Below are 26,314 nucleotides of genomic sequence, written 5' to 3'. Positions count from 1 at the left end.
CACCATGGGTCAATCTAGTATCAATTTATACCCCACCCCTCAGCTTCTTCCTTCTCAGTTATTTATTTAGGGCACATTCAGATATCACAGAACCCAGGAAGTAACTTATTTATTGGCCAATCTTCTTTTTTTAGCTTGAGGATTTGGGGTTTTGTCGATATTTGCAGAAATCCGGCATTCCTTAAAGAACAACTGTTTCTAAATGGAGGAGGCTGCCAGATGTTCCTCCCAGTGTTGAGGCCCAAGCTGGGACGTGGTATCCATCAACTTCTCTACTAGCCCCAATAATCACATGCATTTTAATTAAGATGCAGCCTCCAATGACTGAGAAAGCAGCATCTCATCTTCCATCCTCACTGGTCCCCTGAGCGCCATCATTTTCGTGATGGCAGCAAATTGTAATGATACAGAGCTGCCCCCCTTCTTCCTCTGTCCCCCCCTCCTTCCCTGGTGCAACTGAGTTTAATTTGCTCCATTTATGTGTTCTCTTTGCACCTTCCTTGGAGACCCATAAAGAAAACAAATCTATTAATTGTTCAGTTCGTATGTATTTATTTAGCAAATTTGTCTGGCTTAATGTGAATGCCAGTCAATTTTACTCTCCCCCACTCTTCTCCTCGCCTTTGATTTATGTTCTGTGGATCATTGAGTGCACACAAAAAGACAAATGCAGGAAGGATCCAGGAGAGTTCAAAAGGATCCACTATGACACTTACCCAAATACAGGTTCTGATTACCTTTTCTTTTTGCAATTGGATATAGTATGGTTCAAAGTCTTTTGGAGTATTTTGCTCAGGCATACGAGACTCCAGTCCCAATTTCAGATCTCTGCTGAACCACAAAGCTTATAAATTGCGTTGAGCAGCACGTATCAGTCTCAGAGTATCTATACCTCTCCCCTCCCACCAAATGCTTGTGAAGATTTTCGAACAGTAACAATTGTAACTGGTGCTAACTGGAATTTGCCAATCAGTGTTTTCAGAACTTTACAACAGGATGGGAAATAATTCTGAACACCGATAACTGGGCTGGCCTGGAGTGGTCTTCAGCAAAGAGAGGGCCTGAATCGGTATTCTTTAGCGTAGTTCACAGAACAGTATTTTGATTGTCCTTTAGGAGGAAAGGACACTGTTGTGTTTGACATTCTTCTGCAGCCTCGAAGACTAGAAACCTGTGTAAGTAAAAGGAAACCGCCCTTCTCAAGACCCTGCCAGAACCATTAGTTTCTAGAGAAGAAGAGTTTGGATTTATATCCCCCTTTTCTCCCCGTAGGCAACTCAAAGGGACTTACAATCTCCTTTCCGCCCCCCGCCCCCGCCCCCCCACAACAAACACCCTGTGAGGTGGGTGGGGCTGAGAGAGCTCCGAAGAACTGTGAATAGCCCAAGGTCACCCAGCTGGCATGTGTTAGAGTGCACAAACTAATCTGGTTCCCCAGATAAGTCTCCACACCTCAAGTGGCAGAGCAGGGAATCAAACCCGGTTCTCCAGATTAGAGTGCACCTTCTCTTAACCACCACCTTTCTCATGATCCGTGATGTTTGTGATGTCCTTTGAGTTGCGATGCACCTTGCTTCCCAGCTGCAGCTTTATCATATTGTTCCCAAATGGTGCCACTCCTGTTTTAGCTCTAGTCTGCTATAGGCACACCTGAGAGTTGGGGTTTCCAACCTTAATATTCATTTTGCCCTCGTATTTGAAGGGCATTGTTCTCCAGCACCTGCTTCACACAATGATGTCGCTTCCAGCTAATATTTGCTTTCTATCTCTTGCTGTCCAGAAAATGTTACAGCCCCCTCCACTTTCTTTCTTCCATCTGTTCTGCCATAATTTAAATGGATGCCCTCTACTTCAGATCTGTCCAATGACTTCAAATAGATCATCAAGTCTAATAGAGAACCAGATTGTTGTAAATGTCAGGCTCCTGTTCAGGGCACAGGAGAGGGAAAAGGTGGGCTGCTGACCGAGGACCAAACTAGATGATGCCGCCTCCCTGGGGCTGCCACCATCTTAACTCTGACTTTAAAAATACTGGGGGGTGGGGAGTGATACTGCTTGGAGCCACTGGGGAGGAAGGGAAGCTGTGCTTCTGCTTGATGTGCTAGTTCTAGTTGAGGGGACAATGAGGACTGATAGCCACAGGGCAGATTTTAGGATGGCTTCTCATTACAGTGAAAGAGGCAGCCTCCGTTCCCACTGTCGGCCAGCCGCTGCTTTCCTGAAGGGTATTAACATGTCTGGAAAAGAGCTAGAAAGGCATGGGATTTAAAAACACAGTCATCAGGAAAGTACAAGAGAAAAACATGGAGACCAGTCTTTTAAAAACTCTTTGGATTTTGCACCAGATTTTTTTTTTTGTGGGAAGAGAAGCCTCCGAGTTTGCTTCTTGTTTTGTTTTAGGAGAAGCCCCAAGTTTGTCTATTTCAAAAACTCAAACCCACCCCCCACCTCCGCTTCTCTTGTTCTTTTAGCTTCCTTTACATTCCTCAACAGAGGACCCACATGTGGAAGAGGGCGCAGAGGGGACACATTCTGGCTACACTATATAAAGCATATGCGCTAAACTAAGGATTTATATAAAGCATTCTTGCTACTACACTATATAAAAGAAAGTTGCTGTTCTTGGAAAGTTGCTGTTCTTCGCTGAGGAGCTGTTCCTCAGAGCAGTGCTGAATCCTGGCTGGCTTAAAGAACAGAGCTGTCATGTGTTAAATCTGGGCCTCCCATTTTACTTTTGACTGTTAAGCAATAAAGCAGGGGAGTTGGGAGAGAGTAAGTGAAAAAGCTTGCTGAATCCAACCCAGTATATAGCTCAGCTGTGTCACATGATACAGATGAGTCTAGCAAAAAAAAAAGCCATGGGTGTAGCTCAGGATTAATGTGGAGGACCTCTTGGGAATTTATAGTGCCCCCCTTGACCTGTCAAGTCCCCAGTGGGGGTGGAGGATCATTCTGTGATTCCTGGTGCTAGCCACCACTCCAAGTGGCAGCTAAAGGACAGTTTTCTTAAAAGACAACACAGCCTTGGAAGTTCTTACCGGATATGACAAGGAGTAGCTCTAGGGTAGTGGTGGCAAACCTTTGGCACCAATTGGCCATGCTGGCAGGGGCTGATGGGAATTGTAGTTCATAACATCTGGAGTGCCAAAGGTTCACCACCACGGCTCTAGGGTTTGCCCGAAACTGTAGAGTTCATAAAGCTATTCATTGTCACTTCTGAAATAGTTCTAGGTATTGCAGGGAATTTTGGTTTGAACAGTAGCCACCCCATGAAAGCCAGTGTGGTGTAGTGGTTAGAGTAGGGGGTATCAAACATGTAGTCCAGGGGCTGGATGTGGCCACTTGAGAGAGCTTATCGGGTCCATGAGCTAGCTGAAGCAATCCTCCCCCCATGACCCTACTTCAAGCCTAATGCAGGCTTGCCAACTAAGGTAGCCACCCTCCAGTCAAGGTAGCCACCCCCAACCTAGTGCAGGCTCACCAGCTGAGGCAAGCACCCCTCTTAATGCCAGCTATCTCCCCCAGAGCTGATCTGGGCTGGCGAGGCTGTTTTGAGCTTGACAGATGAAGCAGCCAGCCCGTTACCCAGGCCCAGCCCAACCAAGTCACATTGATGTCATATCTGGCCCTTGTAACAAATGAGTTCAACATCCTTGGGTTAGAGTTTCAGACTAGGATCTGGAGACGTAGGTTTGAATCCTCAGCCCACTTGATGACTTTGGACCAGTTGCACTCTCTCAGCCTAATTTATCCTTGTGGATCCTCTGCTTGTTTGCAATCTAATTTAGACCTCTGGATTTAAAACAAAACGAAAACCAGCGTTACTTTTTTTAATGGTCAAGGGTGCATCCTGTAATTGGCAGTTCAGTTACGATTCCAGTAGAATACCATTCACCTATCACTAATATGTTAAGAAGGTTCAAACATCCACATTGGTTGCTTGTATTATAGCATCAGCTGATTATTTGAATGTGTGAATGAGCCACTGAAGAATGGCTGAGCTTGTCCATCACTTTCTGTTTGAGTGGGCCTCGGAACATTCAATTTCCCCTTCCCTCTATATCAACACAGTGCATTCAAGACTGTAAAGATCGAGAGCATACATCAGGGGTGTCCAACTCTGGCATTTCAGATGTTCATGAACTACAATCCCCATCAGCCCCTGCTGGGAATTGTAGTCCATGAACTTCTGAAGCACCAGAGTTGGACACCCCTGGCATACATTCAGCAGAACTGTCTTTGACTTCCCTCCTGTTTATTTGTTAGAATATTTTGCTGTTGGCATTCCTATTGTGAAATTCCAGGTGGTCTCAGATAATTCACAGAAGAGAATAAAAAGAGTTTGGATTTATATCCCCCCTTTCTCTCCCGTAAGGAGACTCAAAGGGGCTTACAATCTCCTTTCCCTTCCACCTCCCCCCCCCCCCGCCACAACAAACACCCTGTGAGGTGGGTGGGGCTGAGAGAGCTCTAAAAGGCTGTGACTAGCCCAAGGTCACCCAGCTGGCATGTGTTGGAATACACAGGCTAATCTAGTTCCCCAGATAGGCCTTCACAACTCAAGTGGCAGAGCGGGGAATCAAACCTGATTCTCCAGATTAGAGTTCACCTGCTCTTAACCACTACATCACTGCTGATTCCTGCTGCTCACAGATAATTTAGTCTGGTGTTCTGGGTATGAGCAAGCCGACCTTTCTCTGTTGTGTGTTTGTCTGTTTCTCCCACAGGAGACCCTGCAGCAGAAGAGTGGTCCCAGTGGAGCGTATGCTCCCTGACCTGTGGGCAAGGCACTCAGGTGCGGACCCGTTCCTGCGTCTCATCGCCTTATGGAACACTGTGCAGTGGGTTGTTGCGGGAGACACGGCTATGTAATAATACTGCCACTTGCCCAGGTAGGTGGGAGAACATGGAGGGTTGAAGCTGTTCCTTCTCCCATCCCTTCCTTCGCCACCCTTCCTCCCCATCGTCTTGTATTGCTTCACAAGAAATTACTGTTTTATTTATGTATTGTGTCATCTCAAGAATTTGCTCGGTTGAGTCACATGGACCTGCTTCACAGGTGTCCACATGCTCTTAGAAACAGAGAATCTGCCACACTAGATGTTTCCTACTCTTCCGGTTTATGTTAATCAGCGACTGAATTTGTTCTGCTTCAAGATGGGAAAGATTCAGTAACCCCTTCAGTCTGCCTCCAGGACTGATTCCGTTCTGATTCACAAGACAGGGCAAGTTAATAGCTCTAATTTGTTACAGATTAAGTGTCAGCCATAACCCTTACTGCGGAGTGTTTGTCTATTTCTAGACATCACTAGAATTTACAAATTTATTGTTAACTTGTTCTTAATGTATGCTATTTAATTAAAGTAGATTGCAGCCTTAATTCTTAAAATGTCTGGCCTTGGTTCTTCCGTCTGCTTCCTAATCTTTGAAAAGGCCAAAGAGCAGAAAGGGAAATGTGCAAGAATCTGAGTACGTTCTCTTAACCTCTTCTCGGAAGTTGTATTTATCATAGAGTTTTGTTCAGCTCAGGTTCATCAGAAATTTTCAAGTAAAGTTAAGTTTCTGTTTCGCCTGACCTCCACAGATTAATCTGGTTTACACCATGTAAAGATCGCTGGTCTATCTAGGTCAGTGTTGTCTACCTGGACTAACTTCAGCTCTTCCGGATCTCAGAGAAAGGGCCCAGATATACATTATTTTATTTATTTATTTTTACCCTGCCCTTTCCTGACAAGTTGGGCTTAGAGCAGCTTCCAATAAAATACAATAGTAAAACAATTAAATATAAATGCTTAGAACCCCAATAATAAAACCTCAAATACATTAAACCCCAAATAGTAAAACACAGTGGTGCCAAACACAGCAGGGGTCCAAATTGTAAGGCAGGGTCAAAAATTGATATGATACCATAACAAATAATAAATAGGGGAAAGAGTAAGAGGAGGCCATTTAGAGAGGGTGAGGGGAGGCCATCAAAACTGCCCTCAACCTGGTGGAACAGCTGAGTCTTGCAGGCCCTGTGGAACTGCATCAGATCCTGCGGGAGTCAGGTCTCACTTGAAAAAGAGTTCCACCAGGATGGGGCCATGCTGAGAAGGCTCTGGCTCTGGTTAAGGACAGACAGATGACTTTAGAGCCAGGGACCACCAGTAGGTTGTCTTCTGATGAACGAAGCACTCTTTGGGGGTACATCAGGAGAGGCAGGCCCCCAAATGTTATCCTTATGTTCTTTTTAGATCTGCCACCTGTACTTTCAATCAGAGAAAGTTCATTGCTGGGAATTTCCCCCTGGTTCATGACAGCCTGATTTTGATCAGATACATGAATCAGCCCCTTCTCTCCTTGTGGTAACTGAACATGCTGCCAGGGGTTGAAACTGAGCCCTTCTGCATGCAAAGCGTGTGCTGTGCTACCGAGCCACTGTTCCTCCCAAAAGTATATTGACAACTGATAAAGCACACCTTTTAAGATGTTGTCACAAGAAGCAGATAGCAGGCATCCATCAAAAGATTCCTCAAGGGTAGCCCAGTGGAAATATCCTGTGTACATTACATGCCACATTAATAAGGTACAAAACTGTTGTACGTTTCCTCATAAGGAAAAACAAAACAAAAGGAATGTCCTTATAAGACCTTGTTTTAGTTTGATTTGAGAAAAGAGTCCTTGATCTCTCTCCTTTTTGTAAAGTCGTATAATAGCTTCTAGAACTGCTTGGGAAGCTGGCTGACCTTTTCCCAAGCATTGCTACTGCATTTCTGATTTTAAAGGAGGTTAAAGAGTTTATGCCTTAATTAGTATTCAGGGTCTGGGACAGCTAATCGATAGAAGTTCACCATCAGCTTGAAAAATCTCAGTCCTGTCTGAAATGACCAAGTGGAGTTGAATTAGAAGCCGCTCCTGAGGTCATTAAAAATTGTTCATACCCCGACCACTCCCCCCCCCCCCATTTTTTAAAAAATTGGTATTAATAGATTAAATTTCCCTGGCTCTCTTTATTGGACTTTGCAGATGAGACAACTTTGCTTTCCTGGAAATTCCCATTCCCTTCTTAGGTTCTCTCCCATGTATCCTTCCAGAAATCCTATTTAAATACACAATTTGCTAAAGATGACAAAGCATAATAAAAAAGTGAAACAATCTTAAGTGTACTGTGCTTTTAAGAACTTAAACATGAACAATGGCATAATGCCTTTACTATGTACATAAGTGCTGTCCAGTCGCAGCTGACTTTCAGCCCCATCCAGAGCGGGCTCTCCAAAGGGCTTTTTGGCAGTGTGGGAAGCCCAAAAAGAGTAAAAGAAAAAAAATGCCCCCAAGAATCTCCCATAGGGGATTGTGGATATAGACCACACAAAAATGTGGGGTATCTCTGTTGCCGGCTGTGCTGGTGCATGGGGGCTGGGCAGGCAGTGAAAGCCAACTAAGGTCATCTCCACCTCCTGACCTGCCCCTGGAACATCCCTGGCCATACTGGCACAGTGTTTTGTACTGGCGGGTATGTGGATGAGTGGCAGCTTCTGGGTTGGGCACTGTGGAGCCACACGGCACCTGGTTGCCTGGGTAGGTAAACCCTCCCCACCCCGCCAGCACATTTGCCTCTTGTGCTGGCAGGATGGGCACCCATGCCACTGCAGAGGTGCACCAGCTCCAGAGGGGGATTAACCCCTTCCTGGATTAGGCTGCCCAGTGACCCCAGGAAGGGTTTTTTAAGGCAAGTGAGAATCAGAGGTGGTTTGCCATTGACTTCCTTGGTGGTCTCCCTTCCAAATACTGACCCTGCTTATTTTCCAAGATTGGACTATACCATCCCGTCTTCCCTACTGCCTTTATTAGCGGCAACTTAGAATTACAAAGTTTTGAGTTTATATCCCTCAAGGGGGCCTTTGAAAGGTTGCAGAGAAGAGAGGCCAATGAAACAAGCCAGACCTTCCTTCCAAGGTCTCTTGTTGGAGTAGCCTTTGGGAAATTGTCACAGAGTCCATCCCAAAAGGGGTTTCTATGCTTTATGAGCCAGTGTGGTGTGGTGGTTAAGAGCAGTGGATTCTAATCTGGAGAACCAAGTTTGATTTCCCATTCTTCCACATGAGCTGCAGACTTATCTGGAGGGCCAGGTCTGATTCCCTACTCCTCTACATGAAGCCTGCTGGGTGACACAGTTCTCTCAGAATTCTCTCAGCCCCACTTATCTCACAAGGTGCCTGTTGTGGGGCTGGGGAGGGAAAGTGATTGTAAGCCCTTAAACTCCTTACAGTAGATTCAAACAGGGAATAAGCAGTGGCGTAGTGGCAGCAGAGGCATAGTGGTTAAGAGCAGGTGCACTCTAATTAGAGAACCAGGTTTGATTCCCCGCTCTGCCACACAAGCTATGGAGGCTTATCTGGTGAACCAGATTAGCTTGTGCACTCCAACACACCAGCTGGGTGACCTTGGGCTAGTCACAGTTCTTCAGAGCTCTCCCAGCCCCACCTACCTCGCAGGGTGTTTTTTGGGGGGGGAGGGAAAGGAGATTGTAGGCCCCTTTGAGTCTCCTTACAGGAGAGAAAGGGGGGATATAAATCCAAACTCTTCTTCTATTACAGTTTGGGATATCATTAATATGGTTTGCAAGGGGACCTGTGCAGATTTACAGGCAGACAAACCCCCAAGTTTTACCTCCTCCCCATTGCCTCTGGTCATCTCCAGTTTCTGTCCCCTTCTTACCTGCCAGTCACAGTTCCCCCCCCCCCCGCCCTCCCCATGCCACCTCCAGCCTCACTTACTGTCCTCTCCCCTGCTTGTGTACTTGCCTGTCTCCTCCTCTGGCACAAGGAGAGGGAGGCAAGCAGAATCTGGCTTCAGCTTTCCCTCCTTGCCTGATCCGGGTGGCTACCACATTTGCCTGTGCTGCTGTGAGTTGGTGCAGCAACCCCAAATGCCACCAAATTCCGGTCTTTTTTGTTTGCATGCTTGTTTTGTGATGCATGCACGTAAGGGGTTACTTTGGGGGAGTTCTGTGCTAAGATTTTTTTTTTGCAAATCTGTGCGTTCTTTCTTGGGTTTGCAGCTCCTTGTCTCATAGCTAAGCCTTAATGTCTGCATTTTCCTGCCCTCACAGGGGCCAACCTTTAGCAATTAGACAAGCAGACATTTGCATAAGCTTTTGATGGCAGAACATCCTACTCCTACTGAAGCATTTGGTTAGCAAACCTTTGGCATGTCTTGTATATGAGCAAAACCTTGGGTCCTAGCAGACTGAGAGTCCCACCTTCTTGCATTGCTGCATCAGACTCACAAAACGGTTGCACGCTGTCTGCAACTCTGCATCATGCCCCTCATCCAGAAATACAGGCAGCAGAAAATACCTGAATTTGTTGTGCATTCCATGCACAATTGGCTTAACTGCACGACAGAAGTCGGGAAAGGTTTATTTTCTGGCACATTTCTTTTCATGTATTGCTGTGTAATTCTCACAGAAGATTTAATTTTGCAGGCTGGGAATTGTTTTTATTTTTTTTTAGTTCCTGATAAATAAAACATTTCAGGTTTCCATTACTTATGAAGTAGACTCGGGCCAAATTAGACATTACTTTTGACATGTTATCGTCATGGGGATTTGCAGCCAGGTGGTAGCCGTGAGTCCGCTGTGGGAACTCAGTTCTGAAGTGCCACAGGGGCCCAACTCAGACCAGGCCCACAATCCTTCCCTGGGGCAAATAATGCCCCCCAGGGCTGTTCTAAGTTGGGGAAATAGTACCTAGGGAAGATTGAAGCCCATTTTCTTCCCAGAAGAAGAGTTTAGATTTATACCCCACCCTTTTCTTCTGTAAGGAGACTCAAGGCCGCTTACAAAGTCCTTTCCCTTCCTCTTCCTTCAACAGATACCTTGTTAGGTAGATGGCGCTGGGAGAGTTCTGAGAAAACTGTGGCTAGCCCAAAGTCACCCAGCAGAAATGTAAGCGTGGGGAAACAAATCCAGTTCACCAAAAAGTGTCTGCCACTCAGGTGGAGGAGTGGGGAATTAAATCCAGGTTAGAGTCCACTGCTCTTAACCACTACACCACATTGGCTCTCACACAGATCACAGTGCTAATCCAAATCAGCACCCTGTGGTGCTTCAGACTTGATTTCCCACAGGGAACTTCCAACTGCTGTCTGTCTGCGAGTTTGTGGGGGGGGCGGTCACAAGTTACATGTAACATCTAGGCCCCTTCCGCACATGCAGAATAATGCACTTTTGGTGCATTTTGCAGAAGGATTTTACTGTGCAGAATAGCAAATCCACTTGCAAACGATTGTGAAAGTGGATTGAAAGTGCATTATTCTGCATGTGCGGAAGGGGCCCTAGTTTGGGACTAACCCTTGCTGAACTTTTTAAAGTGAACATTTTCAGCCGGAACTCTGTGACAGCGTGAGTCAAACATCTGTGTAATGTATACTTGCTGTCCATCTCTCTATTCATCCCTACAACCAGCAGTGGCCTCACCAGTAAGCTTCCTGAACCTCAGAACACCAGGCCCAAGGAAGCCCCCGATGCATTGAGGAGCATGTATGTTTTCATAGATGTGAGAAGTGTGTGTAAATGCATGCCAGCAGCAAGATTATGGTGCTGTGTTGAAAATATAGAGAACATGAGCAAAGAGGCCATAAAGACAACCAGGCCATTTACTTCCACATGCAGTATTTCACTGTTGGCAAAGGGGATGCTTCAGAGGCGATCCCATCCACAGCACAGTGGAGATAACCCATTTCTTCTTTAATGACTGTGCTGAACCGATGTGTTGTGTTGTTTCAAAATGTCCGGACGGTCTCCTTGGATAGCTGTGCAGAAAGGAAGACTTGTTTATTTATTTTTGGGTACGTTTAACCCTTTCTCTACTCATTGTGGACCTAAAGTTCAATGGAAATTTGCATAATAAATATAGAATTGCATAATAAATATAGAATGAGCTTTGCCCACGTTTTGAAGGTAAGGCTGGTTTCCGATATTGTGACATTATATTTAAGGAATTCCTTCCTCTTGGTTTGCCTTTGGGGTTTTTAAATGAAGGATGAGGAAGGCCTTTGGATTCTCCTGTGTTCTTCAACTCAGTCTGAATAAGGAAACATTTTGGTTTTTAAGATTGCGACTGTATGGCAGGTTGAGGTTTCAGCTACAGTTTTGTGACTCTGTGAGCAGTGCTTGTTTGTATGTGTGTATGGGGGTGGGGTGGGGGTGGGGGTGTCCTATGGACCAAACAGAAAGATACTGAAGTGTGGTATCCTGTAAAAAAGGAATCTGTAGCAAATTGTGCCAGGTTGTGATTAGCATTAGATTTGAATCTAAAGTTCTCAACCTGTGGCTGCTTGACTTTTTCATAACTTTGTCTGGTGAAGGGGGTATGGTGGTTGAAAAGATGTTGAGGAAGGAAAATGGAAGAGGATCTATTAAGTTGATAGCTGCAGGATCAGGTTTGAAGTTTCTTGGACTTTCTGAGAAGGCAGTCTGTGATTCCACACATATTTAGATGCTCAGGGCCACATTACACATCGCCAGAAATATATGGCACCGCATCTCTTAATACATCTCCCAATAAGATCTCGTAGAAGTTGGTTGCGAGATGTGATATCAGTTAATCCATCATTACTCACCCCACATACCATTTCATTGGCTGCTATGTACCAGCTGTGGAATGCTGAGGGTGTTTACTTCCAGCTGCACATCTGCTTCAAGTAGACCTGTCCAAGGAAATGCCAATTGGCAGAAGCCAGATGTTTTAGAGATTGGATTGGATCCAGTGGAAGCTGCTTCCATTAGAACAGTGGTGGTGAACCTATGGCACTCCAGATGTTCATGGACTACAATTCCCATCAGCCCCTGCCAGCATGTCCAATTGGCCATGCTGGCAGGGGCTGATGGGAATTGTAGTCCATGAACATCTGGAGTGCCATAGGTTCACCACCATGGCATTAGAAGAATGGGATTTCCTTGCTTCCCCTGTCTCACTGCAGCCCAAAGGATTCCCCAAACCACCATTCTGTTTTGAACAGTGCCCAGGTGGATGCCTCTGAGAAATGCACAATCAGGGCTTGAAGTTGTCCGGGTTCACATGGATTCACATATGTCAAGTCTGGCCACTTAGTGGTCCTGAATTCTATGAGTTTTATATTGCAGTGGCGCTGTGCATCCTTTGATCTGCTTTGACCTTATTGCTGATCAATTTTACTGGACAGGTTATAGTTCTGGTCTCTCCCATACTGTCCACATCTTCTGTTGTGGTGGTTTTCTTCGCTGCCCCTCCTCTTGATCATCTTTTTCTTGACATAAAAGATCCAGACACTGTAGCCTATTCTGCAAAGCATGCAACCACCGTAAAAACTTTAGCATCCCGTTTCTGCTTCTTTCCTCGTTCTGTGATAATCCTCTTTTAAAAGTGAGGCAGATGGACCTGTAGATGGTGTTCTAAATGTGGCCACATCATTAAAAAAAAAAGGCATCGCAATCCTGGCATTTTTCTTCAAACTCTTTTTCTGAATTACCCTTTTTCTTTTTGCTGCCACTGCAGACTGAATCGAGGTTTTCACAGTAGACCATTCTCTGCAGTCCCCAGGTTCCCCCCCTCCCCCGTAGTCACTTCCAGTTCAGGTAGTTATGATTGGGGGAAGGCATTGTGTGCCTCGCTTAGCACATACATTGAATCTCATTTGACATTTCTTGCTCAGTCACTCTGTTCAGAGAAATCCTTGGGAGCTCTTTGAAGTCTGCTGTATACTCCACTATGCCAAATAAGTCTCTGTCCTCCACAACCTGCTAACCCCTGACTCCATACCACTTGTGGAAAAATTAAATGGCCCCAGTCTTAATATGAGTCTTTGGGAGATTCACAGTGGTGTAGTGGTTAAGAGCAGATGCATTCTAAATCTGGCGGAACTGGGTTTGATTCCCCACTCTGCTGCTTGAGCTGTGGAGGCTTATCTGGGGGGTCCAGATTAGCCTGTGCCCTCCAACACACGCCAGCTGGGTGACCTTGGGCTAGTCACAGTTCTTCTGAGCTCTCTCAACCCCACCCACCTCACAGGGTGTTTGTTGTGAGGGGGGAAGGGAAAGGAGATTGTAAGCCCCTTTGAGTCTCCTTACAAGAGAGAAAGGGGGATATAAATCCAAACTCTACTTCCTCGTCATCTTCTTTATTGTGAAAACTGCTTGTTAGTTTCTATCCATTTTTGTGACCAGTCCATGAAGGAACCTATTCTTCTGTGAGTTTACATATGAACCACTATGGTGTAAAAGAAGTGTTCAGAAGCTTTCAGATATTGTCTGCAAGATTGTCCCTTTGTATATGCTTGTTAACACTCTCAAAAAGTTTCTAAAAGGTCAGTGAAATGAGGCATATATTTGCAAAAGAAGCCTTACTGATCCTCACTTAGCACGGCTCATCCTTCTATAAGTTTAATAAATCTGGCTTTAATTATGCTTTCCATCTGCTTTCCTTGGATCGAAATTAAATCGACAGCTCTGCCGTTTCCAGCTTATGCTTTGAAAATGCGTGTTGTGTTGGTAACTTTCCAATTAGATAAAGAGGCTGATTGTAATAGCTTTATTTGCGGGTGGGGGGGGGGGGTGTTTCTCTCTAAAAGGACAGGTGGCTGGCCTCCTGCCCCAGTGACCTGTCAATTTGCAATTTGTCAGCCAGCTCTAAAATGTCACCCTTCATCTAGTGTAGCCCTTAAAACAAATTAAGCTAATTCCTAGCCCTTGGGTCAGCAGAGAAATGTCAGAACATGCACAGATCCCCTTAAATATTCTGGGGGCCGAGGCTTCACTTGGAGGAGTTTTTCCATAATTCGGAAGGTCTTTGTCTCTCCTGCAACACGAGTTCCTCACACCCACTCTGTTGCCAAAATCATTCTGACTTGTGGTATTGCAACATGCAAATTGTAGTTAATTGGATTACGTTTGATAATACAAATATATTAAAGTATAGATAATTTAATTACATCTGACAAGTGATATGTATGCTACAGGTAATGTCCAAAATGCCTTGTTGGCGACAGTCCAGATTATCAGCTGCCCCTGGGGAAATATTGGCAATCCCACTCAACCTGGCACACGTTCAGAATCAGAACTCAAGCAGTGAATACAGACAATTGTCTAATGGCTGTTGTCAGCTTTCAGTCATGTTTTTGGACAGTCACCAGATGGATCCAAGATCAATAACACATAAGTAGGTCTTTCTGCGTTCTTCAGATCTGGCTTCCGGAGTGGAGGGGAGCAAGGCAAAGACTGCCTGTTACAGGGAGCTCTGCTATGGAGGATTCTTCTTTCTCTGACCCACCAGCTTTACCAAACAACCTGCTCTTGCAGCTACTGCTAAAGCGTCACTTGTAAAAATCTGCACAGCCAATCAGATCACCAGTGGTTATTCAGAAGCCTTTTTGCACAAAAGCCTCCCCTGCACCCATTTTCTTGAAATATTTGGTACTTGGTTGGCACCATGTTGGAGAGGCCGGGTATGGACACTTTCGATAACAGGCGGCAGGCATTGTCCAAAATGGCTGCTGTGGGGGCAGGGCATGGCCAGCTACAAAATGGCTGATGCCGTAGGGGCTGAAGCCAGTCTCAAAATGTTAGGCGTTTCCAAGCCAGGTTTCCATCATAGAGAGATGCTTCTGGATGGATTCTCTGGGCATATAAAATGGGATGCCTCCTGGGCTCCTCTCAGCTACTGCCTGCTTTTGTGAAGTGGAGGGAAATGAAGACTAGTGCTTTGTCCCTAGAAGAGATGCTTTGGAGAAGAACAAAGTGGGTACCAAGAAACTTATTGGAAGGCACCATGACACCAATGGGTATCACACTGTGGATTGTTGATCCAGAGCTTTAACGACAGAATAAATAAGACAGTTTTGTTCCTTCATTCCTGCCTTGAGATAAAAAGTTCTTCGCCATTTATCCTAAATCTTTCTTCCACCCTAAATCCCTCTGCTCCTTGTCCTACTAGAAGATCTCACCTTCTGCTCTAGACCACTTTCCTCCTCCCTCTGTTAAATCACCCACCTGGGACTTTCCAACTTTCTTCCGCTCCCCTCAACCCAACCCCACCAGAAAATCAAGAGGGTGGGGCGTGATTGCTGTGTGCTGTGTTGCAGTTCATGGCCTGCGGGAGGAATGGTCCCCCTGGAGTCTGTGCTCGATGACTTGCGGGCGAGGGTCCCGGATCAGAATGCGGCACTGCGTCTCTCCCCGGCACGGCAGGAAGGCCTGCGAGGGGCCTGAGGTGCAGACTAAGCCCTGCAATATCGCTCTCTGCCCTGGTTAGTATCCAGCTGCTTGGGTTTCCCTCTCCTCCTTTTCTCCCCCCCCCCCCCACAGTTGTTTGTCCCATTCTTGACCGCCCCCTTCCCCTTCTTAATACAGTGGTGGTTCGGTCATCCCAGCATGGTAAGGCGATCTGAGGAAAGGCCTTACATGGGAGATGATACCAAAGGTCTCGGAGATTTTTTTCCAGTATTTTTGAGGACGTGGTTAATTTGGATGGGTGGGGGAGGCCTAAACATGGGGAAGAGGGACTTTTTGCAAGGCCTGATTTATTACTGGCTGTTGTGGGTTTTCCAGGCTGTATGCCTGTGGTCCGGTAGTTTTAGCTCCTCGTGTTTTGCCTCCATCTGTGGCTGGCAACTTCCGAGGCCTGTCACGGTAAGATGTGTTTCTCTCCATGGCCCGTTGCAGTGCTTTGATGTTGAGATGGGAAGTCGATTTGGTACACTTTCGCTTCATCAACTACCTTTGTGGTTCTCCAAATGGCTAAGCCCTTCGTTGATTGTGCCACTTAAGGCTGAGTGGGGAAAGTATTGGTGTGCTTGAACCTCTCCCCCCAAAACACTCTGTTTACATTATTAAAAAAACAGCATGAAGCCCCCTCCCTGCCATTGTAGATTTCTGTGTTTGGGCGGGGGTGTGTTGTTTGTTTACATGAGGGAGCACTCAAACATTTCTTATCCCCACTTGCGGCTTGAAGTGGTACACTCCAAGGAAGAAAAAAAAAGCTTCAGCCCTTGGTTCTGCTGATTTGTAAAAAATGGCCTTGAATGAGAGAAACAAGGGGAAAAAAATCTAGCCTTGGGGGGTAGGTGGCAAAGAGCGGTTGCAGAAGGCCTTTGCGTTGGAGCGGCAGAGATGCTCCCTGCGCCAGAAGACAGATAAGTACGAGGGAATGAAACGTGCCTTGTTCCGAATTGATCTTTGCAGCATCCAGCAGGAGCCAGGGCACACGAGGATCTCATTTAATGGGGAAAAATCAGATTACATGAGCCACACGCACACACATTCCCCCTTCCAAATCGTACGTTTTTTTTTCCGCCCTCAGCGCTCTCTTAGCCCACTGCTCTTTCCTTCCTTCTTTCTCTATGAATCTGACCCATCTTCCTATTCTCCTCCTCCCCCCCCCCCAGTTCCCATGACAACAGTGTCAGGCTCCCTGTCAGATTAGGGCCGGGAGAGCAATGCTTGAGAGGTTGTCAGTTTGCAAGATGGCTGTTTTGTATAACGATGTGTTGCCAAACGAACTCATCCACAATCTAACCGGAAAGGGGCTGCAGAAGGGAAATAGGAGTACAGAAACACTTGCCTCCTGAGGGCCGGGTCTTCGACAGCGGCTGGCTCTCTGTGGCAGCATCCCATGTTGCTCTGGTGGCATCTAAAATTGGGAAACTAGACAGAAGAGGCTGATGGACATGGCTGCTGCCCGCCAGGGGTCCTGGTGTCTTGTCTCTGGCAGATTTCCATTTAAGGAACTCCAGGGGGTCTACGAGCTTCGTCCCATTTCCCTGTGAGGGATGATAGCCTGTGAGGAAGTGACTGGCCCGAAGGGCTTCATGGCTGAGGGGAGATTTGAACCTGGATCTCCTTGCTGCAACTCTGTCACCACAAAACCACATTGGCATGTGGTGTAAGCCTGAGGTTTCAGCATTTTGGATGCCATTAGAGTACTACTAAGGACAAAATTTGAAGTGAGTTGCTGGATCCAAGCAAGGACTGTTCATTCTCCAGCAAATGGTTTCTAAAATCAGATTCAGAAGCAGGCCTGGAATGTGAAATTAGGATGCCCCAAATATTGTTGTTAATAGTTTGGTTATCCCATTTGTACCTTGCCTTCTCCCCAGTGGGGGCCCAAAAGTGGCATTCATCATTCTCCTCTTCTCCATGTCATCCTCACCACAACCTGGTGAGGTAGGTAAGGCTGAGAGATGATGACTGGCCCAATGGTCCCCCCAGTGAGCTTCCATAGCAGAGTGGGGATTTGAACCTGGCCTGCCAAGATCTTAATCCGACACTCTTAACCCCTACACCATACTGACTTTCAAGTTTGACCTCAAGAGTCATATTCGTGCATCACGAGCAGTGCGGGGATTCAAATAATTTAACAACCGGTTCTGGTGGTGGGATACAAATAGTTTAACAACTGGTTCTGGTGGGTTTTCCAGGCTGTGTGGCTGTGGTCTGGTGGATCTTGTTCCTCACGTTTCGCCTGCATTTGTGGCCGGCATCTTCAGAGGTGTATCACAGAGGGAAGTGTGTAACAGACTTCCCTCTGTGATACACCTCTGAAGATGCCAGCCACAGATGCAGGCGAAACGTTTGGAACAAGATCTACCAGACCACGGCCACACAGCCCGGAAAACCCACCACATCCAGTTGAATCCGGCCGTGAAAGCCTTCGGCAATTTAACAACTGGTTGTTTACAAGCACCATTTTAACAACTGATCTTCCAAAGTGGTGCGAACCTGTTGAATCCCACCACTGATCACGAACCTGGCCAATCTAGAGGCTTCATACTGTTAACCAATCACACAGTCTGACCCTGCACGTTCCTATTGCTTTCTGTGGCCAAAGAGAGCTCCATCATCTAAATACATGCAGTCCCAGCACAGGATACCTCCTCTGCTCGGTCCCCCTACCCTTGGATTGCCAATCTCCTGCCATTGTCAGACATTGCCCTGTTTGCTATGCATGAATTGTGTGGGAGGCTCATGTTGTGGCAGCTTGGAATTTGGGGCACGGTGGATGATGGTGTGCAGTTGGCCACCATGCTTTTCAGATGCAGTAACGACCTGGCTTGGGTGTTCTACCTGCTTGAGCAACACTGAGGGTTGGGAGGCTGTGTCTCCAGTTGGCTGTCTTTAATATCTTCCTAGAACCCATCGTGGCCTCTTCCTGCCTTTGTATATTGGTCTTGTCCTTGGGTACCATTCTCTTCACAGAGCAAGATTGTTGGCCAGGCGTATCCCACACACAGCCCCTCAGGCCAGGCACAGCTCACTAACCATTTATTGTGGGCTGCCAGGTGCCTGGATACGCAAAATATGCACAGCTGGCAAGAGGGGAATGCAGTGTTGTGCAATCCAGTTGGAAACTCACCTTCCGTTGCTAGATCAGTTCCTGAAGCAAAGAGGCCTTTTAAGGACTGACTTGATGCTTCTGTTGAGTTTCCACACTGTGTGAAAATTCTTGCAAACATTTGTTTATTCATTTATACCTTGCCTTTTTCCCCAATGGCAACCCACAGTATTATTATTATTTATTTGATTTCTAAACTGCCCTCCCCCTAGGGGCTCAGGGCGGTGAACAACAATGATAAAAAACAGCTTAAAATGATGTCTTCCATCATTCCTGTGTTTTATCCTCACAACAAGTCTGCGTGGTGGGTAATAGCTGAGGAAGTGTGACTGGCCCAAAGTAACCCAGTGAGCTTCTGTGGTATGAGGGAGGGTTCAAACCTGGGTCTCCCAGATACTAATCCCAACACTCTTAACCTCTGACTGACAAACATTCTTGTGTCAGAGGCAGCAGAGTGTTAGGACTTATGAAGTAAAGATCTTGGCAAGCTGGGTATTGAAAGAAGAAAAAGAGTTTGGGTTTATATCCCACCTTTCTCTCCTGGAAGGAGACTCAAGGTGGCCTACAAGCTCCTTTCCTTTCCTCTCCCCACAACAGACACCTTGTGAGGTAGGTGGGGCTGAGAGAGTTCTGAATGACTAACCCAAGGTCACCCAGCAGGAATGTAGGAGTGCGGAAACACATCTGGTTCACCAGATAAGCCTCTGCCACTCAGGTGGAGGAGTGGGGAATCAAACCTGGTTCTCCAGATTAGAGTGCACCTGCTCTTAACAACTACACCATGCTGGAAGGTGGCCTGCACCCCTGAAGGGTGAAGCACAAAGGGTGACAAGGTGCGCTGATTACAAGGACTGCAATACACACAAGAACTAAGCTTTAGAAAACAGTGGGAGTCCTGAACATGGAGGTTCTGGCCTTCATCTGGTGTGACGACGTGACGGACCCAGATGCAGTGTAATAGTAGCTCAGCCCATGAGGTGTTGGTTTACCCTTGTTTAGATGGAGTGGTAGAAGATGAGCAGAATCTTTTGTGAGAATAATTTTTCCTTCAATCTTGATGCCTAAACACTTACTCACCCTGCCTCAGACTGAGCTTTTGGTTACCGTGCAGAATTCCCACTGGATTCAGAGCACTTCCCACTACCCAGAATTCCACTGGACTGGATTGGCTTCATGCATAGGCTGGAACCCCTGGCACAGACACCAACCCTACAGTGAAAGAAGCTAACCACTCTCACCCTGTGAGGTAGCAAGGGCTTTGGCTGTGGACTAGATCTCCTGGAAGGCCACCTTGACTGGATAGTCAGGAATGGGAGGCCAAGAGTTCAGTTCTCTCTCAAAACAGCCTGTTGGCAGAGCTTGTGGGCTATCCCTCTGTGAACACTTGACTGAAAAGTAGTGGGTCATAATTGACTGAGGAGCCTACACTTTGTGACCCTATTTTTATACCCTTCTAATGTGCCAATGTCCTGCATTCCCCTGAGCCCATTCCACATCTTTGATTACCACCGGCGGGGCATGCTTTGCATCCAGACACTAGGAAAATGTACAAGAAGTGAGGAAAAAAGGATCTAAACACAGGGATGCTGCCAGTAGCACCACTAACCATTCAAGAAGAGTTTGGATTTATACCCTTCCCTCCAACTTTCTTTCCTGTAGGGAGATTCAAGATAGCTTACAAGCTCCTTTCCCTTCCTTTCCCCACAATAGACACCCTGTAAGGAAGGTGGGGCTGAGACAGTTTTGAACAGACTGCGACTAGCCCAGGGTCACCCAGCAGGAATTTTTGGAGTGCGGAAACACATCTGGTTCACCAGATCAGAGTCTGCCACTCATGTGGAGGAGTGGGGAATCAAACCTGGTTCTCCAGATTAAAGTCCACCTGCTCTTAACTACTACAGCATGCTAGTTCACTTGACCTTTGAGTGTTCTCCTTTTCTTTTCACTCCCTCCCTTTCCTCGTCTCAGTCTGCTTGTAGTAGCCATCTTGGTAGAATAGCTGTCTTTCCCCTCCTCTGGGGTGGGTACTTCGCGCTTGACACAACGATGAGGGTTAACATGCAGTGCGTGGAGAACATAGAAGGCCAACCAGGGTTAGCTTGTAGTGTGTGGGGGACATGGGAGAATAACCAGGGTTAGTCAGTAGTGTGCAGGTAATAACCCAGAAGAGAAACCGGTGTTAATTTGTAGTTTGTGGTAGAAGTAATTGGAGACTCCAGGTTTACATCAGGGAGCTAAATGAAATGGTAGTGAGGATCACCTGGACAGCCAGGGCCTTTTCCACCTTCTCCCCGACATTGATGGGCTTTCTCCTGTGTTTCTTCCGACAGTGGAAGGCCAGTGGCTGAGCTGGGGATCCTGGAGCCGCTGCTCTGTGTCGTGTTCCAACGGGACTCAGCAGCGCACCCGCAAGTGCAGCGTCTCGGCTCATGGCTGGGCAGAGTGCAAAGGGGCTCATGCCGACGCCAGGGAGTGTTACAACCCTGAATGTCCAGGTAAGCACTGCACCAGTGTCCATTGCAGGGGGGTGGGGAGTCCATTTAAGCCCCCAGAAGGGTTGCTGGGAATAATGTTTGTCACTTTTCCTGGGACTGGACTAATTAGGCGAGACATCCAGGACTGGAATGCTGAGTCCTGCTCCTGCCGTACAGTTGGTGGATACCCATAGGTCAGGCCAAAGCACTGGAGAAGGCACCAAGCTGGCAGGCCTATAGAGGTGTCCAACATGCTGGTGTGTGGATGGTTGTTTGCAACAAATTCCGGGGGAGAGGGGGGTGGTACTAGGTCCGGAGAACCTTAACTCTTTTGGCAGCTGCAGGTAATTTGTCCTAAGTCCACCCAGAAGTCCTGCTTTCCTTCTCCCCCTTCTTCCAAATGCCAAACTGCCAATGTCTTGGCTCAAAGCCCTCATCCCTTCCTGCGCTCACACCTTAGAGCTTTCTTCAACCCCAGAGCCTCTGCTCGGCAGGCTGTGGAAAGGAAACTGGAGAAGACTGACCTTCTGCCCTCCCCAGACCGTCGGCTGCTTCGAAACAGGCTCCCGTGATCCCTGCACGAAGTTTCCTTAGACCGAAACAGACCTTTGGTCTGTCAAGGTCAGAACTGTCTCCTCTGACCAGCAGCAACTCTGCAGGGTCTCAGGTCAAAGTCTTTCTCGTCACCTTCCATCTGCTGGAGATTGAACTCGCAACCTTCTGCGCGTCAAGCAGATGCTGTTCCACTGACCCGCAACTCCCGCTTTGCCACCCTCCAGTCCTTTGACTGCCCCCTTTGCTCATCGTAATACGTGGAGCAACCAACATTGATTGGTGGCATTTGGGTGCCAGTTTTCCTGGCAAACGAAGCAGCTGATAAGTGCCACCAATCAATGTTGGTTGCTCCACACATTACGATCCCGAGGCCTCCATTCTGGCTGCTCGTCTTGAAGATCTTTATCTGGAGAATGAACCTGCCAGGTCTTAACCCAGGTAGGGTTGCCCTGGCCTCCCCTTGGCAGAGGTGGAACACTGCAGTGCCGGGAGGATGCGATTGGGAGGAGGTGGTCTGCAGACCAGAAAAGAAGGTGTGCAGCCATTGTCCAAGATGCTCAGAGCTCATCCAAGATGACTCGGGCTTAGGCCGTAGCTTTGAGGAGAGGAGGATAGTCTTCTGGCTTAACATTTCCCCTTGGAGATGGCTTCCCCAAACGGGAAGACCCCTGGATTGCTCCTGCCCAGAACCTCAGCCAACATTCAGAGCTCAGGCTTGGCGAGGCGCTCCTGCATGTCGGCACCAAGCTCTGCCAATCTGTCTGGAGCGACAGCTGTTCTCCATAAAGCCACGGTGCCTGGTACGGCGGGTTCAGAGATGCCAGTCATCCGGCGGCAGTGACAGATGGCCCTCGGCTGCCTTCTTTTCCCTCCAGCATCAATTTTCATTTGCCGGTTTTTTATTGACGAGTGACAGCTGGGGCTGGAAACCAGAAGTGGGAACGGAGGTGCCGAATGCATCCTGAACTGGTTGTCGGGGCAGTTAAATCCCCTTGGCACCTTTCCCCCCCTGCACACCCTCAGGTGCCTGGGGAGAATGTGGCTTGCACAGTTTGAGGCTTGTGATCTGGGAAAATGTGGTACAGCCATCAGTGACCGTTCACGCTGAGTTTGATTTGGCCTGTGGCCACATGCTGACTCTGTTAACAGAAGCAGGACTTGAACACAGAGCTTCCAGTTCAAATTCTGGCTGGCTACTGCTTTGTTCCATCTTGCGTCGGGTCTGCTGTGGACTTGAAAGAAGTACTGGTGGAGCCCCACTGCATAGCTTCAGAATCCTTGTAGCTTGTAAACCATGGCCAAGAAATGAGCTGGTCAGTTCACATCTGTTTGAGACGGTCAGTGGCCACTTGCCCTGCTGTCCTATGTCCATGGTAGCCTTGTGTCCCCATGCTGCGTGGCTGAAGGACTCTAGCCCAGCGGTTCTCAACCTGTGGGTCACGTCCCCTTTGGAGGTCGAACGGCCCTTTCACAGGGGTCGCCTAAGACTTTCTGCATCAGTGTTCTCCATCTGTAAAATGGATAAATGTTAGGGTTGGGGGTCACCACAATATGAGGAACTGTATTAAAGGGTCGCAGCATTAGGAAGGTTGAGAACCACTGCTCTAGCCTTTCAGAGTTCCCTTGCCTGCCTTCTGCTTTCTTTCAGCAAGTAGCCACTCAGACTCTAGGCAAGGGTTGTTTGTTTATTTATTTACTCACTTCATTTATACCTCACCTTTCTCTCCCAAAGTAGCTTACATTATTCTACTCTCCTCCATTTTATCCTCACAACAACACTGAGAGGTGGGTTAGGCTGAGAGTGTGTGGCTTATTCAGTGTTATCTAGCAAGCTGGGAATTCAAGCTAGGGTCTCCCTGATGCTAGGCCTACACTAGTCCACTGCATTGCACTGGTTCTCATCACTCCCACTTCATCTTTGGATACTTCCATCACTGCCACTGCCACGCACTTTTAGGTTTAATTTAGCCAATTTCCTTTCCACAGTCTTCCTAACAATGTCTGTCTTTCCTCTGCTTCCCCTCTACCTAAGCTGATCTAAGCATTGCAGTGTTTCTGAGAGCCAGGGTGGTGTAGTGGTTAAGAGCAGGTGGATTCTAATCTGGAGAACTGGGTTTGATTCCCCACTCCTCCACCTGAGTGGCAGAGGCTTATCTGGTGAACCAGAAATGTACCTGCTGCACTGCTACATTACTGCAGTTCTTCAGAACTCTCTCAGCCCCGCCTACCTCACAAGGTGTCTGTTGTGGGGAGAGAAAGGGTAAGGAGTTTGTAAGCTACCTTGAGTCTCCTTCCAGGGGAGAAAGGTGAGGTATAAATCCAAACTCCTCTTCTTCAAAGCCTTCTCTTCTTAGGCCTATCTGTGCTTCTTTTCCTCATTCCCTCCAGCTTTCTTTAACACCCGCCCTTTTTCCCCGTCCATTGCCTACAGTACACCCTTCCTTCACATTCCTTGCTCTTTAAGATTCTCTGTCTTTTGGGACCTCTTCCCCCAGTTCAGCCTGTCCCAAAGGCTTGTGGGAAGTTTTAACCCCAGCCGAAATGTCAACTTTCTCTTCCATCAAACAGTTTTCTTCCTGAGTATTTAGAATGTTTGTGAACATTCTGTGCCATTGCCCCAATCAGCTTAGCTGGTATCAAAAAAGTTACTGCCACAATATTAATGTAAAATATTGGCAGATGCTATTGACAAAACTGCTTCTGCTTTTGTCCTACGTTGGGGAACTCCCTGGCTTCCAAAGTGAGGCTGTCCCTATCGTTTCCAGCCTTTCAGCATAATTGTAATGCTTGTCTTTTTCAGAGGGCCTTTAAAACTTAAGATTTATTTATGTATTTAAAATATTTATATCCCATACTCTTAATATAAAATTCATGAGGCAGCTTATGCAATAAAATCAGCAAGTACAGTAAAACAAATAAAAACAATTACAAAGCAGTGGTATAAAATAACAGCGGATAAAAATCAATAAAGCATCAAGGCAGTATTCCAGTTAAAATCTTAAAACCAGTCTAACAGATGTAAAACAATTAACATGAAAAGTAGAAAAATACAGAGGCTTAAAACATTTTAAAAGAGTAGTCCAGGGAATTATAATATCAAAACATGATCAACAAAATTAACACCTTTAGAAGACAAGTACTTTAAATAGCCAGGAGTATAAAAAGGGTTTGGCTGGTATCCAAAAGATGGCTGCTTCGGGCCCTTTCCACATAATAATGCACTTTCAATCCACTTTCACAATTGTTTGTAAGTGGATTTTGCTATTCTACACAGTAAAATCCTGCTGCAAAGTGCATTGTAAGTGGATTGAAAGTGCATTATTCTGCATGTGCGGAAGGGGCCTCAGGTGCTACGTGAACCTCATTGGGGATTGAGTTCCACTGTCTAGGTTCTACCATGACAAAAGACCTTGAAAAGTTTGGCAGGAAAGATCTTAGCTGGTGGGCAGACCAAGAAGGAATAAAGTGTGTCTTTGAGATTTGTCCAAGCCATGTAGACTTCCTTGGAGACAGAGCAGTTCTAAGCCATCATCAAAGGCAGCCCCACATTGAGTACATTGTAGTAGTCTAACCCTGTTGTAATTAGTGCACGGATAGCAGGCGTGTAGCTGCAATGGGGACATCCAGAGCACCATTGCAGTCACACGGGGAGGCGGGGTCGGGGAGGCTGTTCATGCCCTGGGCGCAGTTCCCCCTCCCTTCATCACTGACAGATAGCAGTGACCAAATCATGTCTTTTGAGAAAGGACTGCAGATGGAGAGCTGACCAAAGCCAGTGAAAGGGACTCCATGTCATAGAAGAGACCTGGGCCACCATCTACGGCCCCAGATCTAATAGCACTCCAAGCTTAAAACTGGATCCTTAATAGGAAGGTGCCACCCTTTCCAGAGCAGACTGCCTGCACTAGCCTCAGTTGCCTCTATTTTTAGCCAGCAGCGTCTCCCTTTTGTCTGGGTTTGTGATATTTCACTTGTGCTGGGGCCTTGCAGTCCAAAGTTGTGTTGTTCTGGATTTCTATTAAGCCACGCTATAATATTCCTTCCACTTTCAAATTGGATTTTAATGGATTATCTGAGAGTGCTGCTGTTGAGTTTTTATGGTCTTTCACTACATTTCTCTTTTTTTAGATATCGATTTGTTTTAATATCAGTTTCTTTTAGGGTTGTATTTGGTGTTTAAGTGTTACTTGTATTGTAAAGCATCTTGGGATACTTGGGAAGTTGGGTTATAAATTACCTAAAGGAATAAATACAAATTGTAGTCATGCAGCAGGCAGCTGGACTCCCAGGATTCTGGGAGGAAGCCCAGCCATCGCTGTGAGCCCCCTGCTGCACTGGTTCCATTTCTGCCATTTTTATACGGCTCGGACTGGTTCTCTCTCCAGCAAAACAGTTTTGCTGACCATTAAGCCTCTTTATCTGTAAGCACTGGATGTTTACGCTACAGATGGAGGAGAGTGGGAAATGCCATGCTGGGATGGCTTCCTGGGGAACAAATGTGAGTTTTCATCTCCAGGATTTATTTCCCATGAGACTTTGCACATGGCTTCAGGGTGGTTTCACTGTCTCTGTGCTGGTAGGCCCGGCACAGAGGATGGTAGTTTGGCTAAGCTACATTGGGGGGGGGGGGGCAGGGGGTATCAACAGAATTTGTGCATTCAGCAGAAATAGGTGCTATAAGACTTCAAGCTATAAATGTATATTTGGGGCAGAGGGAGGAGAGGGGTTCAGATTCAAAGACTGAACAAAAAAATCCTTGTATATACAAAGCTGTTTTTTTGTATGTTGGAAGAACAGGGAAGATCTCCATGAAAAAGTATATGGGGAGTTGTGCAACTTCCCATATGCTGCCTGAAATAGTTCAGCCTAGGAAAACTTTACTTCATGATGCAAGTGAATGTATAAAGTGGTCTTCAGCCCAGCTTAACTCAAATA

The 26,314-nt window shown here is 46.8% G+C and overlaps 1 protein-coding gene across 1 annotated transcript in view; it reads left to right on the top strand.

Annotated features, from left to right (window-relative positions):
* The window catches only part of ADGRB2 (adhesion G protein-coupled receptor B2), a 183,511-nt gene that overhangs the window by 95,340 nt on the left and 61,857 nt on the right, over positions 1 to 26,314 (top strand). The window contains exons 4-6 of the mRNA XM_048501614.1: positions 4,728 to 4,892; positions 15,103 to 15,267; positions 20,681 to 20,845. Coding sequence (XP_048357571.1) covers positions 4,728 to 4,892; positions 15,103 to 15,267; positions 20,681 to 20,845 — 495 coding nt within the window. The remainder of the gene's footprint in view (positions 1 to 4,727; positions 4,893 to 15,102; positions 15,268 to 20,680; positions 20,846 to 26,314) is intronic.

This window comes from Sphaerodactylus townsendi, linkage group LG06 (genome assembly GCF_021028975.2).
Source record: "Sphaerodactylus townsendi isolate TG3544 linkage group LG06, MPM_Stown_v2.3, whole genome shotgun sequence".
Taxonomy (NCBI): domain Eukaryota; kingdom Metazoa; phylum Chordata; class Lepidosauria; order Squamata; family Sphaerodactylidae; genus Sphaerodactylus; species Sphaerodactylus townsendi.
The sequence above is the reverse complement of the archived record's forward strand: the minus strand, read 5'-3'. Positions and strand labels throughout refer to the sequence as shown.